This window comes from Mastigoproctus giganteus, chromosome 6 (genome assembly GCF_048544385.1).
Source record: "Mastigoproctus giganteus isolate SK-2022 chromosome 6, ASM4854438v1, whole genome shotgun sequence".
NCBI lineage: Eukaryota > Metazoa > Arthropoda > Arachnida > Uropygi > Thelyphonidae > Mastigoproctus > Mastigoproctus giganteus.
In genome coordinates, this window is record NC_143580.1 from 62,799,469 (window position 1) to 62,815,536 (window position 16,068).

A 16,068-nucleotide genomic window follows, 5' to 3' on the forward strand; every position below is an offset into this window, starting at 1 on the left:
CTGATTTTTATTCGAGAGAACGTTGGAGCGAATACTTTTTCCTCCATTATGTACAGTCGGACCCTCTTTAATGAACTTCCATACAGCAAATTTTTTTGATTTCCCCCTGGTCATTACATTGAAAATAGTTTCTGTATAACAAAGAAAATTTCCATATAATGAACTGATTTTGAGAGACCTGGGTATGGACTGTTCACACCTCTGGCCTTTAGGCAATGGAGATGATGCTGTAGAAAGCATGAATTAAGAGCTGAAAGGTTTAAAAATTAATCACTTTAGCTTTTAAGAGCTAAAGAGTTCTTAAGAGTGCAAATTAAGAGATAAAATATTCCACAATTTAGTGGTGCCCGGAAAAACTACACAACTGCCTCTACTGTACCGAGAATTCGTGCTGGTCAACTGTTTATCTGTGCCAACAGCCACTGGCAAAGATCAAGGCATATTCCCGATGCAGACATTGGCTCTGGTCAACCTATTTTCTACTGTAAGTAACCTATCAGATAATTAGGAGAGAACGATTTTCCTTTTTCCTGGAAATTCATCTGTTGTTTTGCAGAAATGAGTCATCCACACGTTCACTGAATTTCACCTGACTCTGTTTACATGGTAGGTACAAGTGGTCCTTAAATCGGTTTTGTTTTAGCTGCTATGCAAGTAACCTTACAATGTCTAAGAGGATATCCTTGAGTGTAGTGGAAAAAGTGGAAATGTTTAATACTGTAGATCAGGGAATTAAAAAAAAAAAAAAATCACTTTAAAATTTGGTATTCCTACCAGTAGTGTACCAACCATTCTGAATAACTGTGTTTCGATTCTCAAACTGAGGAAGCAGGACCCAGTTGGAAGCGTGAAAAATTATGCCTGTATGAAGATGTAGTTGGAGCAGAAGTGGGTGAAGTTGATTCGAGAAAAAAATGCGCCGATATCAGGGCCATTACTAAAAGAAAAGGCTATGGAGTATGCATCTTATCTGGGGCATAAAACATTCCAAACCAGTTCTGGTTGGCTGGACAAATTTAAAAAGTGCCATGACTTATTTGGAAAAGTTATTTCTGGTGAACAAGGAGTTGTAATCAAAAAAGACTGTACCCATTGGAAAGAAACTGGTTTGAAAAAAATTATGGAAGATGACGTATTCAACGTTGATGAAACAGGTCTATTTTTTAAATGTTTGTCAAACAAGACACTGCCTTTTAAAGGTGATAAATGTTTAGGTGGTAAAAATAGTAAGGAGAGAATTAGAGTCTTGGTTCGTGCAAATATGGCTGGTAATGAAAAGCTGAAGCTTTTGGTGATAGGCAAAGTAAACAACCCCAATGTTTTAAAGGAGTAAAGTCATTAGAATTGGACTACAAGTACAACAAAAAATCTTGGATGACAAGCAAAATATCTGAACAGTGGAGTTTAATTTCAATAGAAAGATGACGAAAGAAAACAGAAAAATCGTGTTGATTGTTGACAACTGCCCTGCCCCAATTTACTATTAATAAATTGTTTTAAAATGTTAGAAAATTGTATGTGCATGTGTGGGTGCACAGGCACACTTTTTCAAATTATCAACTTTTCTTCATTATATCCAATATATGTAAAACCAATTTTCTTATACTCTAATACAGATTGATTAAGATGATTAAAATAATTGTAGGTTGATCAAATACTGTTGTGCTATTTTTTTGTGTGTTTGCAATAATCAGCATGAAATAGTTAATGTGAATCCAATAACGTATCTGACATTACTCCAACCACAAGCTTGACAGTGCAACACAGACGTAAGGCACATCGATGCACCCCAGTTAAAGCAAATATGCTACTACTAGGTTCTCCACTAACAAGGAAAAAAAGAAATACACATGAGAGAATTACAATACAAAAAGGTATTTTTAATAACTTAAACCATTTATAAAAGGACTTAAGCATTTTAGCTTAAAATAAGGACAAAGCAGAACCAAGCTTAAAAAAAGTATCATTTTCACACACACACACACACACACACACACACACACACACACACACACACACACACACACACACACACACACACACACACACACACACACACCTAAAATATATTCTCACCTACTGTTCGGTAGAGCAACCAAGTCAGTTTCAGCTATTAGCCTGTTTAATAACTGGTAACGGGTACCTTGATGACCAGATATTAGAGCTTTACACTTGCATTTTTCCCAACAGTCGCAGTATGCTGTAGGGGAAGTGCGTTTCAGCTTGCAATCATGTCCCTTGTGACAGACTCTAGCACATTCTGTACAACAGCATAAAGATCCAGTCAGACCACAAGTGCGACACTCAAAAATGTCCTATAAAAAAAAAACATCATATTACAAGACATAGCTGCTAGTCAAAACTACTAACTTGGTATAACATGTTAATACAGACACACTAGCATCACAAAAACTCACACACTTTTTTTTAAATAAAAGACAGAATACAGCATATCAAAGTTTGCTGCTGAAAAGAGTCTTTTAGAAAAACTTAACCTTGCATGTTGTGAAAATACCATAAGCATTCTATTATTTATTGGTGCCTCCATAGCCAGGTGGACAGGAGCAGCAGTGCATACCACACGCTTCTTGATTAGACCAGGGTTCGAGCCTGTGACTACCAAATACAGAGGATGTGGAAAGGTCAGGGAATGACCACTGCATATCCCCGGAGCAATATGGTCTTAGTTGCTAATGCTCCTAAAAACCAAATAACAAACAAACAAAACTATTATTTATTTATAATGCAATGCCAGTTCACCAGATGGCCATTTCAGCAGTTACTACCATATCATTGGTGGGAAATGAAGTGCCTAAATAATATAGCACTGTACAATGCAGCCAATAATTAATTCAGAAGATGAACGTTGCCAAAATGTGGTTACAGCAAACTTACAAAATGTACAGCAACCAGTCTTTTAATTGGAACACTGTACTGGAACATTTCATCTGGAATAATAATAAGCATGTATAACAAAGCAACAACTGGAAGATCAGAGGTACTCAGACAGCAGTGGACTCAGTAAATCATATCATTCTGATTTGTAAATGAAATATGGGCAAAATACTAGTTCAATCCCTACCATGCTGGTCAAAAATTGCAAAAAAAAAAAAAATAATAATAATAAAATAAAATAAAAATAAATAAATAAAAGTGTATTCATAATACTGTCAAGAGCAATCTCAAATCATGAGCTTTTTTTTTTTAAGTAGGATACGGTGAGAGTATTAATTCATCTCCATATCATATACTGGTCAAAAATTAGAGAAAAATGCATTCTCAATGTTAGAAAACTACAATATAATATCAGAGTTTTCTAATTCCTAAATGGAATACGAGTGGGATAATGGTATACTGATTCATCCCCTAACATAACAATTAAAACTCTCAAACAAAGTGAAATGATAACAATACCAAACCTCAATCTCAGTTAATCACACACACAGCTGCCAACTTCTTAACTTTTAACAAGCAGGTGATTGGATAACATTAAGAAGCAGGAAACAGTACATTTTTTTTTTTCAGAAAGCACACAAAAAACAGGACCTTTAAAAAAACCTGCTCCCCCCCCCCCCCAAAAAAAGTACAAGGTTTTCAAAGTCAACAAAACATCAAAATGAAATTTTACTAAAAATATATTTTGTAATACATTTTATAATACATTTTACATTAAAATAGAGATACAGATTTGTATCTCTATATGACATTACATGTAAATTTAAATACTAATTAAAACTAGGGTTAGTGTGTGCTAGCATTTATGGTTTGTGTTCTTTTTCTCACACACTTACACTTTCATTCATTCCTCTGGCTTTCATTTCATTTTATTCAACTCTTGCTTTCTGAACTGCCCTCTCTGGGCACCTCAACTTACTGTTTATTCTTCAGTTGTGGTGCAGGCCAGGGGAGAATTCAGTGATAGTGTTTGTGTTGTTAGTAAAAGTTTGCTAGTATATATAAAGTAGTAGTAGTAGTAGTAGTAGTGGCACCTGATGCAAGAAAGCAAGTGTAGGAGCTTATGCAGCATCAGCCAAAAAAAAAAAATAAAAAAAAAATAAAAAAAAAAATAAAATAAAAAAATAAAAAAAATCACACCATACCCTCCAATTGCCTGTCCAGTTCCTCCTTAAATTTATTTAACCTATCAACTTCCACAACGACAGATGGAAGTTTGTTCCAGCAATTAACCACCCGCTGGCTAAAGGCAAATTTCCGCACATCTATTCTACATCTGTCCTTTCTTAATTTGAACTTATGTCCCCGTAGGTTCGTATTCTGAACAAGTGGGAGGATCCCATCAGAATTCAGCGTGCTCAACCCATTCAAGGCCTTATAGACCTCAATCAGATCACCGCGCAGGTGCCTAGTCTCCAGCCACTGCAATTTGCAGAACTTAAGCCTCTCTTGGTAAGAGGATCCCTTCATTCCCCTCACCAATCGTGTTGCTCTTCTCTGTACACACTCAAGCAAATCTACATCCTTCCTAAAATGAGGCCTCCAGACCTGTACGCAGTACTCAAGGCGTGGCCTGACCATTGCCTTATACAGAGGGACAATCACCTCCTTTTCCCTGCTAGCAAAATTCCTATATATCATTGACAAAACCCCATGACCTGCCCTAGCAGCCTGTCTACATTGCTCAGAAAACTTCATATCTGACTGCACAATTACTCCCAGGTCTTTTTCATTTTCTACCACCTTAAGTGTAGTACCACACAGTTGGTACGTTTCTCTGGGGTTACTTCTACCCATATGCAGTACTTTGCATTTGTCAAGGTTAAACTTCAGTTGCCACTTCTTAGCCCATCTGCCCAAATTATCTAGATCCTGTTGCAGTAGCACACTGCCATTACTGTCATTAACAACCCTGCCAACCTTCGTGTAATCTGCAAACTTCGACATTAAGCCTGATATACCTTCATCAATATCATTGATAAATATACAAAACAACAGTGGACCCAACACCGAACCCTGTGGGACTCCACTAATAACATTAGTCCACGAAGAGCAGCACCCATTGATTACCACCCTCTGTCTTCTCCCACTTAACCATCCTTTTATCCATTGTAGCAACTTACCCTTAATACCATTCTGCTCCAATTTGTACAGTAGTCTTCCATGCGCAACAGTGTCAAAAGCTTTCCTGAAATCCAAGTATATGATATCAAAATTATTTTTTGCATCCAGTTCCTTTGTGACCACATCATAATAACCAATCAAATTTGTCAGACAAGACTTTCCCTTAACAAACCCATGCTGTGTCTGAATTATTGCTGCAGTCTTGTCTAGATGATCCTGCAATGCATCTTTAACCAGTGACTCCATTATTTTACCCGGAACAGAAGTTAAACTAACTGGTCTGTAATTATTCGTGTCACCCTTCGAACCTCCTTTGTGAATTGGGGATACATTTGCACATCTCCAGTCCGTGGGAACCTCCCCTGAATCCAAGGATGCTCTCATAATTATGGCTAAGGGTTTGCTTAGTTGCTTTGCCGCCTCCTTTAATATAACTGGATAGATTCCATCCGCCCCAGGTGCCTTTCTTATGTTTAACTTCAACAATTTCTCCTCCACTTTGCTCTCAGTTATTACAAAATCATTAAGCACACTGCTACAATTTGATAACCTTCTTCCATTTTCAAACTGTAATGATTCCTCACGTTTGCATCTACATTCACACGTTTGCTATCTGAGCAGGATCATCAACAGTCGAACCATCGATGTCAAGTGGACCAATCATATTCAGCCCCTTCCTTTTAGAGTTTATATAAGTAAAGAAATCCTTGCTGTTTTTCTTAGCATCTTTTGCCAAAGATTTCTCGTAATCCGCCTTTGCCTGCCGAACCTCCTTTGTGACCTGATTACAGACTAGCTTATATCTGCTACAGGCTTCTGCGTCGCCTGATAATTTGTATGCATCCCATGCATTTTTCTTCTCTGTCACGAGTCTCATTAGTTCATTTGATAACCATTTAGGCCTAAACCTTGAACAATATTTCTTCATCGGTATGAAAAGTCTAGTAGCTTCCACGATTAATTCCTTGAATGCTTCCCACTTAGAATTTACTGTTTGTAACATCGTCAGTCGATCCCACTGTACAGAATTTAAAAACTGTCTGAGACCACTGTACTCCCCTTTACGGAAGCAAAAACCCTTTCCTTTACCCCTGACGGTAGTTACCTCTTTGAGTAAATCCCACTTCAGCACACTGTGATCACTGCCACCTAGTGGTTCCTTTATCTGCAAATTCTTAATACACGAATGATCACTGCTGATAACCAGATCAAGAGTATTACTTTCTCTGGTTGCCTCTCGAACATGCTGCTGCAGAAAACAATCATCCAATAAATCCACAAAAGTCTGACTAGTGTGTGAGTGACCAACCCACAAGTTCCAGTCAATATCTGGGAAGTTAAAATCCCCCATTATAAGACATTCTGATTTACTGGCCCACTCTATTTCTCTGTACAATTGTTCATTGTACTCATTCGAGTCATTAGGCCTATAACACACTCCTACTCTTATCTTTGCTTTTGCAGTGCTTATGTCACACCAAACTGACTCAACAGTGCACTGTCCATCTATATCAACTGGATGCACTTCTTTTGATTTTATGTTTTTCTTAATTAACAGCATAACACCTCCTCCCTTTCTGTCCTGTCTATCCTTTCTGTACACATTGTACTCCCCAAATTCCAGTTCTGCATTCCTTATATCTTTGTGACACCACGTCTCTGATATCCCAACAATATCCGCCTTTGATGTCTTGACCAACACTTCAAATTCATCAAATTTATTTACTATACTTCTAGCATTGGTATACATGCAAGCATACATGCTCCTATGCCTATTCCTTGTTACCCTAACACATCCCATATACCCAACTATTCCAGGATGACTGCCATCCGTCCCTGAAACCCCCAACATCCCTCGCTCCAGGTCGCTTCTTATTCTAATAGAAGTTGTGCAAGAATCACCTTCACCTCTGCCTGCGGTTACTGTTAAACTATTAGTCTTTGTATCCCCCCAAGCTAGCAGTTTTCCGACCCACCTAACACTGCCTCGATAGCATCAGCAAATATTCTTGCACCCTTTCTATTTAAGTGTATCCCATCCCTGTAGAAGCAATCTCTCCTGTTAACAAGTACAGTCCAGGCTGAAAAAAATTCTACCCCTTGAGCCTTGCACAATCTTTCCAGGGCCGAATTGATCGACAAGGCTCTCATCATATACTCCCTCCTATCGTGTCTGGGCAGAATTGCAGACACTTTTAAGTTCAACCCTAATTCTCGGCTTTTTTTCAACAGTGACCTGTACTTGTTGAGTAATTCTGCCGGTCTCCTACTCTTAATATCATTAGTGCCAACGTGTACAACTATATCACCTTTTGTGCCCTTGAACGATGATATCCGCTCTACAACGTCATCAATCTTTGCCCCTGGCAGACATACCCTGGTCCTGTTCCACCTATCCTTTTTACATAGCATGTTCCCCGTTTCCCTGACAATAGAGTCACCAACAACTAATAGTTCCTGTGGGACCAGCGCATTCTGCCTTGGGGGTTGCCGCTGTGTTGCGTGATGACCAAGTGCAAGCTCTGGCGTTGATGTGGGCAGCTGAGAGCCTGATGGGCCCCTCAATTTATTTCCTTCGAGGGCATCCACCCTGTCCTTCAAACTCTCATATAGGCCCATAACAACGCTGAGTTGTCGCCTGATTTCCTTACACTCCTTACATCGCGCACACACAAAGACATCCCCCATGGCAATATCATGTTCCGTTCCAGAGAGTTCGGCAAACATTTCACAAGTTGCACATTTTTTTAGGCTGTGACGCGTTGGAGAATCGCCCCCCTCAGTTCTCCCCCGAGTCACAACACTCCTGCCACTTTGTGCCCGTTGCTTTGCTGCTCTAGTTCGGGGCATGGTAGTTTAAATTAATAAAATCAATAAATTAAATGTCAGTAGTATTTGAATAGAAACTATGAAATAGAAACAGTGAAGCGTATTACTATATAATTATGCGTTAGAGCTACCTCAATTAAAAAATTTGAATTCCCTACAAAAACTTTGAATTCCCTATATACAAAAACAATGGCTACAAAAATCGAACAAAAATAACGGTTTTACCTATCGTAAGTAAAATCCACAAAACTCTTTATCTAAATTAAAATAAAAAATAACCAGCGTAACTATAACTATATGACTACGTATTAAGTACAATATAAAACAACAATCATGTAAATAAAAGGCAAACACTTATCGTTTTTGCGGAGCCTGTAACTGTCAGCTGTAACTTTTAAAGTAATGTAAGTTATTTTTAACTCTGTATTCTTTCGGCCAATTACATTTGCTTTTCTGCTCATTCCTATTCACCTTCTCTTTCCCTCATGCTAGGTCACTCTTTCTTTCACCAAAACTGCCATTTATTCCCTTTTACCATAATTCCTAGTTCACTAAGTGCCCAGCCTATTCATTCTGTCTTTCATTTTCATTCAGTCATTCTTCTTTCATTCTACATTGCATCCCTTTGCTACTAGCTTACTGATATTTTTCAGCTAATCTACTTCCCTGGCTGCCTGTACATCTCCCTCCCCTACATGGTTACTTATTTGGCATGGGGCTCCAGGTTCCTACACATTGCAGGGCAGTCCTGGGAAGGTTTGTCACAATACTGCTATCCTGACAGTTTTTAAGTCATCGTCTGGGCATGGTGGGAAACTTGGGCAATTTTAACTATTGATTATTGTTTAATTGCTGGAGGGCTGAATTGCCATGCTTTGTATAGTTCTGCCCATTTCAATACTTTCTGTGCAAAAGATGTAAAGGCTTTATAATTTTCCTCTTCTCTGATTAACAGATGTTCTTCTCCCCTGGGAAGTGGGCCAATTTGTGCTATTAGCTCTGTTCTGGGGATGTCATATATTATACATTCATATAGAATGTGTGCCCAGTCTTCACTCTCACCACAGGTGTAGTTTGGGTCATCAGTCAGGCATATAAGGAGGTTAGTTTCGCCTTTAGGGAGCCATGACCTGTCAATATAAATGTTGCAAAAAATCCAGGGGCATACCACTTAGGTGACTTTGGGCTAAAAATTGCCACCCATGGTAGAAACCTTTTGCTAACCAGACCTCTGATTTCCTGCTCCCACTTTGTTTGCCATAGCTCATGGAGCTTTGTGGCTATTCTTTCACCCCCCCCCCATCATTGAAGGTGTTGATTGTATCAAGGGCTATCACAGAAATTCTGTGGGTATGCCCTTTTTAAATCTATAATATAGCCTCTTTTGGCTACTTCCAGGTAAAGTGGGAGAGCTCCAGCCAGCAACTGTATCGCAGGTATGCTTACTGTGCGACATGCTCTGGTAATAGTGAGTAGTATTGTCCTTTGTATCGATTCTAATTTATTCCTATTTCTTACTATGGCCGAGCGGGTGAACCATGCACCGGCTCCATAGGTGATAACAGGTAGGAACATTGCACAAAATATGACTGCCAGGGTCTTTCTTTTGAGCTGATCCTGGCAATTGTACCTGCATAATTTCTCACTTTCTTTGCCAAGTAGATCAAATGGGGGTAAAAAGTTAATTTTGAATCAAAGACCACTCCAAGATATTTTAGTTGTTACCATTTTTATAGTGGTTGTGTTGATTTTGATTTGTGGATATCTTCTTATGTCCAAATTTCCTTTTAGAAGTATTTGTTTGGTTTTTTCAGGCAATATTTTGAGCATGTGCATTTGTGTCCACTACTAAAGCTGTAAGACGGTGGCATTTGATCTTTGCTCTACAACCACTTGCGTATTACCTTTTACAACCACCAGAGTGAGTCATATGCCCCAGCAAAGTCAACGGAGATTGCCAGCATATATTTCTCCTCTGAGTTTTTAACTGTTGTCAGTAGGTGGTGCATGGCATCCTCCATAGAGCTGCCCTGCTTAAAACCATACTGATTGTTACAATGTAAACCTGCTTCCATGTAGTACTGAGCTAATCTACTATATATTAGTCTTTCATATATTTTCTCTAGTATAGGGAGTAGGGCTATTGGTCTATATGATTTGGGATCAGTAGGCGGTTTCTCAGGGTTTTTGAGAATTAATTTTAACACAGCTTTTTTCCATATTTTTGGGAATATACCTTTTGTCATACAGTTATTATATAGTGCTATTAATTTTTTTCTGGTGCTATTTCTGCTAATTTTTTGATCATCTCAACCTTTATAAGGTCAACACCTGGGCATTTATTGTTTTTTGGTTTTAGATAGTGCTATTTATAAGTCTTGTATAGTAAACAGAGGTTCAATATTGGCATTGTCATATTCAGTGTTTTCTTTTATAATGTCTAGCTGGGTGGAGGAATGTTCCCCAGTTTCAGTCTGAATAATACTGTCTAGGATGTTATTTACAGAATCTGCCCAACACAGGGTTGGGATTCCATCTGGTTTGACAGTAGTTTCCAAGACAGCTCCTCTTGGCAGCTTGTTGGTCAGTATTATGTAAACTATTCCCCAAGGGTTATTGTTTCCAGTAGTTCCCACCAAGTGCCTCCAGCATTCCTTTTTCTTGTCTCTTATGAGGGCTGTATACTGATTCCTGAGAGTTCTATAAGAATCTCTCAGTGCATCCACCTCATTTTGTGGCCAGGATGTTCTGGCTCTTTGAAAATTTCTCTTCGCCCGGTGCACCCTTCTCCTGAGTATAGTCAGTTCAGGGGAACACCAGGGGACTGCTTGCATCCTTGGCTTTTTCCGTGGGATAGACAGGTTTGCTGTTTTTTGTTAAAATGTTTGTCATAGTCAGTGTTTGCTCGTTCGGGCTACAGTTGCCTGATCTAGACCGCTCATTTTCCTGTTTTTGCAGCTTAGCTGCTGCTGTATGTTCTGTGAATCTGCCAGTTTGCCTTTTTGAGGTTATACCTTTTGGTATCCAACAAGGTGTTGGGTTATTTGTAATTGCCTGTTTAGTTTGAATGTAAGATCTCTATGATCTGATGTGGTCCAGGCTGGCTGGACACACCAGTCTGTAATTTTATAGGCTATTGAATTGGCGGCAAGAGTGACATCAATGTCACTCTCCCACATGGTACTGCTAAAAGTTGGTAAGTTATTAGGTTGATTTATCACTTGAAAGGGTGAGGTGGCTATAAAATCTGATAATATCTAGCCATTGTGTGTGCCTGCTCTGTCTTCTGTACGGCTATGCCATAAGGCTGACCGACAGTTGACATCAGCACACACTATGATATTTGCTGTAGGTAGCAGGTCTGTGACTACTTGTAAATATTCTATTGTAGGATTTATATCTTCGCCAGGTCTGGAATAAAGTGAGATAACAAAGAACTGTCCCACAGTACTAGTGATATGAGCACACACTGCTGTTAGGGAGCAGAAGTGACACACATCTGTGACTGTAAAGTCAGTGTTTTTAATTACTATTGCTGTAGAAGGGACACCCGAGGTGTATTCTATGATTTTGTAGTTTCTTGGGTATCCTTGAACCCTACTCATATGTGTGTATTATTCTTGGAGTACCAATATGTCTCTGTCATTTTCTTCTAATTTCAGCTTGATCTGATCTACAACAGCTCTTGCTCTTTAAGTATTCAATTGAACGAGATTTAGAGCCCTAGTCACGTTTATATTTTCAATCTGGCCCATAATTGGTCCTAAGATTGCATAAGTTTTACCATTTTTTTTATAACGGGAATTTGTCATCCCTAATGCTGTGTGCGTAGTCAGTCAGCTGTGCTGCCTTGCAGGTAGTACATTTTTGCTGCTGAGACTTATTTTTGCAGCTTTTGTAATCGTGGCCAGTGACTGCACAGTGACCACAGACAGGTTCTTTTTGACTGCAGTCCCTGGAAGTATGACCATATTTATGACATTTAAAACACTTTTGTATGGGGAAATGTTCTCTGAATCTATGGCTGATCCAACCAGCATAGATTCTCTGTTGTTCCTGCAGTGCCTTCCATATTTTAGGTGTAATTTCAGCTATTATATTAAATAATCCATTTCTTTTGCTTTTGGTTCCTCTTTTTAGAAGGAATTCAGCAGCAAATTCATCCATTGTCATTATGCTACTGAAGTTTTTATAATATATATCCATCATTAGGTCTTTTTCTAATGTTGCCTCTGGTACATCAAAAATTAAAGATGTGGGGATTTTTTCCTTTTGGCTTTTCTGTTTTAAGCCCAAGTTTTGTGACTTCAGGTATTGCCTCCACCTTTTTTAAAACCTCTTTATTTGCTAATTTCAGTAGCACCCTTTCTTTCACTTTTCTCATACTGTTAATTTTTATGTCCTTTAAGTAGGACTTTAGTTGTGTCATCACTGTTTCTCTGACAGCTTGTTGTTTGTTTGTTATTTGGTTTTTATGAGCATTAGCAACTAAGGCCATATTGTTCCGTGAATATGCGGTGGTCATTCCCTGACCTTTCCGCATCCTCCGTATTTGGTGGTGACTGGCTCGAACCCCGGTCTAATCAAGAAGCGTGTGCTACGCACTGCTGTTCCTTCCCACCTGGCTATGGAGGCGCCCTTCTCTGACAGCCTCACTGGATTTGTGAGCCGAGTCAGAAATTGCTTTTAGTATGACAATGTTTGTTTCTTTATTTCTGGATGTTTGCTTTGTCTTGTTAACCTCTTTGGGCTGGGTAGCCACTGTTTTATTTGCCCTTGCTATTTGGGCATAACTTAATGTGTTGATCTTTTTATAATTATTTTTTTCTTCTGTCACAGTTTCCACTTTGGTTGACAGAACTGATTCAGCAAAATATCAATTTCTTCACCAGTGATGTTACTGACAAGTAGAGACCCCCCCCCACCGGCAAAATCAATTCAATTAAATTTGGCTGAAGAAAATTGTTCACTGAATAACACTACTGGATGAAGAATTTTTAACTTAAATAATATTTAACTTAACACTTCCAGAAACTCAGTCAGCAATTTGTAACTACAATTTCTATTAATGTTCAGACTTTTGACTGCCATAAGGAAACACACTTTGGTCTTAAGAATTCACAACAGAAAGTCAGCTGGCTGCCAAACAATCTACAATTTTACCAAATTTATTCTTAAAGTTGTAACATTTCACTGGATCATAGATGGAGACAATTCACCTTGATGGCACATGTTTGTTGTTTGTTTGTTATTTGGTTTTTAGGAGCATTAGCAACTAAGGCCATATTGCTCCGGGAATATGCGGTGGTCATTCCCTGACCTTTCCGCATCCTCCGTATTTGGTGGTGACGGGCTCGAACCCCGGTCTAATCAAGAAGTGTGTGCTATGCACTGCTGCTCCTTCCCACCTAGCTACGGAGGCGCCGATGGTGATGGCACATGTTGGTAGTACAGAATTAAAACTTTTTACCATATTTAAAAAAACACTTATAATAAATTTGCAATGGATGTTGTGGCATACTAACAGTGTGTAATCCACCAATTTGTTTTAAAATTCATAACAAACATATTATCTCTGTACTCGTCTCTTACTGGTCTTTTATAATTGAGATTAAAAAGGAAAGCAGTCTTTACTAATTTAATGAAAGGGAAGAGCAATGTTTTGCTCACATTTTTAGAATCCACTGATAATGCAAATTAGAGGAATCGCCATCCTGTTCATTAATTTTTTCTGAAAATAAATCTTCAATGATATTAGTTTTAATAAAATAACCAGGTTTTTTTATTTATTTATTTTTTTTTTTTAATCTTTATTGCTTTCTAAATTGAGAGATGGTATCTCCCATATGATATGCATTGCACTGGAAATGAAAAACTTGCAGAATAGTTTGCTTTTTTTAAATGGCTACTTGAATAATTATGGCAAACTATTCACAGGTGTTTTTTAAAAAAATTCCAATTTTATTTGAGGGGCATTTGAAAAGTTTGGAGCCTAAGTATAAAGGGTTTATTTGAGGATTCAATATACTTTAGCCAGCAATGCTGCTATGTGTTGATTCCAGCTGCAAAGAGAATTTTCCCTTGGGCCTCTAAGGAATGCGTTTACTACAGAAATGATGTCACTATCGGTGAGGAAAATAGATGCCATTTAGGCTTTTATTAAAATTATGAAATTGCCCAGTCTGTTGGTGCTAGATCAGGTGAATATGGTGAATGGTCCAGGGTTGCATTCATGAAGTGCAGCCAAGACAATCACAAACATATGAGCAGGTGGGCTTTTGTCCTGGTGGAACAAGGCTTCTCTGTGAGTTTTCTTGTTTGTTTTCCTCTTTGATGTGTTCATGCAATTGTCTCAAAAGATCTGCATATTATGACCTTGTCTCTGTCTAGCTTTTCTGAAGATAATCCACTAGTGGCACTTCATAGCATCCCGAAAAACTGACATAATCACCTTGCCAGCAGAAGGAATTGGCTTGGCTTTCTTTGGAGGAGAAGAGCTGCATTTCTAACTATTTGGACTGTTCCTTTGTCTCTGGCTGAAAGTGGCAGACACACACATCTCATCCATGGTAACAAACCATGCAAGGTTCACTTGACAACTCTTGTACATTTTTGAACTGCTGTCAAAGACTTTGGAACCCATCATGCTGACATATTTTTCATAGCAAAAACCTCTGTTATTATGTGGTACTTATGTTCAGCCGAGATTCCCAAGATGCTGGCAGTGTACTGAACTCACTTGTCAATCTTTCATCACCAAATCATGCACATTACCAACAAAGTTTGGAATAATGGATGTTGTACGTCTTTCACAGTGTGTCATCTTCCAAGCTCTCCCTCCCTCATTTAAATTCTACTGCCAAGTTCTTAAACATAGAATAAGAGGGGACATCCTCCCCCAATACTGATTCATATCCTCATGGCATTAGTTCTTTTTCCCACGAATATTGGATAATTCACCATGAATTATCAATCATGGTGATTGATTTTGTTTTTCCTCATTCAAGAAATTCTGTTGATCTCAGACCCATAATTAAAAAAGATGGCACTGAAACTGCACAAAGCTTGGTGCGTTACATTGAAGTATTATAGATTATGTACAGAAATTTTTAACAGCGCACCACACTACCTTTTCATACCCAGGCCATGAACTTTTCAAACCCCCTTCGTAATGTAGTTTTCTGTGAAAAGAAAAGACATATTGTCTTTTTCTTTTAAGATGTTAGGTGCCAATGCTAGTGGAGACTTAAAGCTTAATCCTGTGGTGGTGTACCACTCTGCCAACCTGCGAGCTTAAAAGGATACCTTAAGTCTATCCTAGGTGTCAACTTTTTGCTGACCTTATTTCAAAGGTGTTTTTAAAAATTATTGCAAGAAAAAAAAAAATGCATTTCAAGATTCTCCTCATTATGGATAAGGCTCCCAGCCATCCTGGCACCATTGCTAAGCTTTCTGAAAATATCAAAGTCCTATTTCTATCTCCAAACACAACCTCTCTCCTTCAGTCTATGGATCAAAGTGTGACAGCAGCTTTCAAAGCTTATTATTTAAGGCACACATTTAAGAAGTTAATTTCAGCTATTGAGGGGGATAATAAGGAAAGTGTCCTTGAATTTTGGAAGAGCTTTAACATAAAGAATGTTATTGACATCATTGTGGAGGTGTGGGGTGATGTCAGTAAGGAATGTTTGCATATAGTTTAGTAGATGTTTCTCCCAGATTTTATTCATAATTTTGAAGGCTTAAAACCATCACATCAGCTCCCAAGAATCAAAGAACATTGTGTTACTCTTGCACAGCAAGTAGGATTTGAAGAAGTGGAGTGTGCTGAAGGGCTGCTTGAATCCCACTGTGAAGATCTCTCTCTCTCTACAGCTGATCTACAACAACAACAACTTGTTGCTTAGGGGGAGTTGGAAGCTGGAGATGAAGAAGTCCAGGATGAAGCACCACATGAGCTTTTTACTTCTCTTTTGTCTTCTATCCTGAGGGAAGCTGAGAAGCAGTTACAGCTCTTAGAAGACAAAGATTACAATGCAGAACACAGTAGGATAGCTGTTTGTAGAATAAGGTCTTATTTGGCACCTTACGAACAGCACCTTTATGAAAGAAGAAAAATGGCAAAGCAACAAAAACGTTTTTTTTTTTTTTTTTATGCCA

At 38.5% G+C, this 16,068-nt stretch overlaps 1 protein-coding gene across 2 annotated transcripts in view; it reads right to left on the reverse strand.

Moving 5' to 3' along the window:
* Positions 1–16,068, reverse strand: part of hyd (E3 ubiquitin-protein ligase hyd) — a 670,489-nt gene that overhangs the window by 318,545 nt on the left and 335,876 nt on the right. For both annotated transcript variants that reach the window (XM_090375987.1, XM_090375986.1), the window contains exon 24: positions 2,077–2,315. In XM_090375987.1, the coding sequence (XP_090232113.1) occupies positions 2,077–2,315 (239 nt within the window). The remainder of the gene's footprint in view (positions 1–2,076; positions 2,316–16,068) is intronic.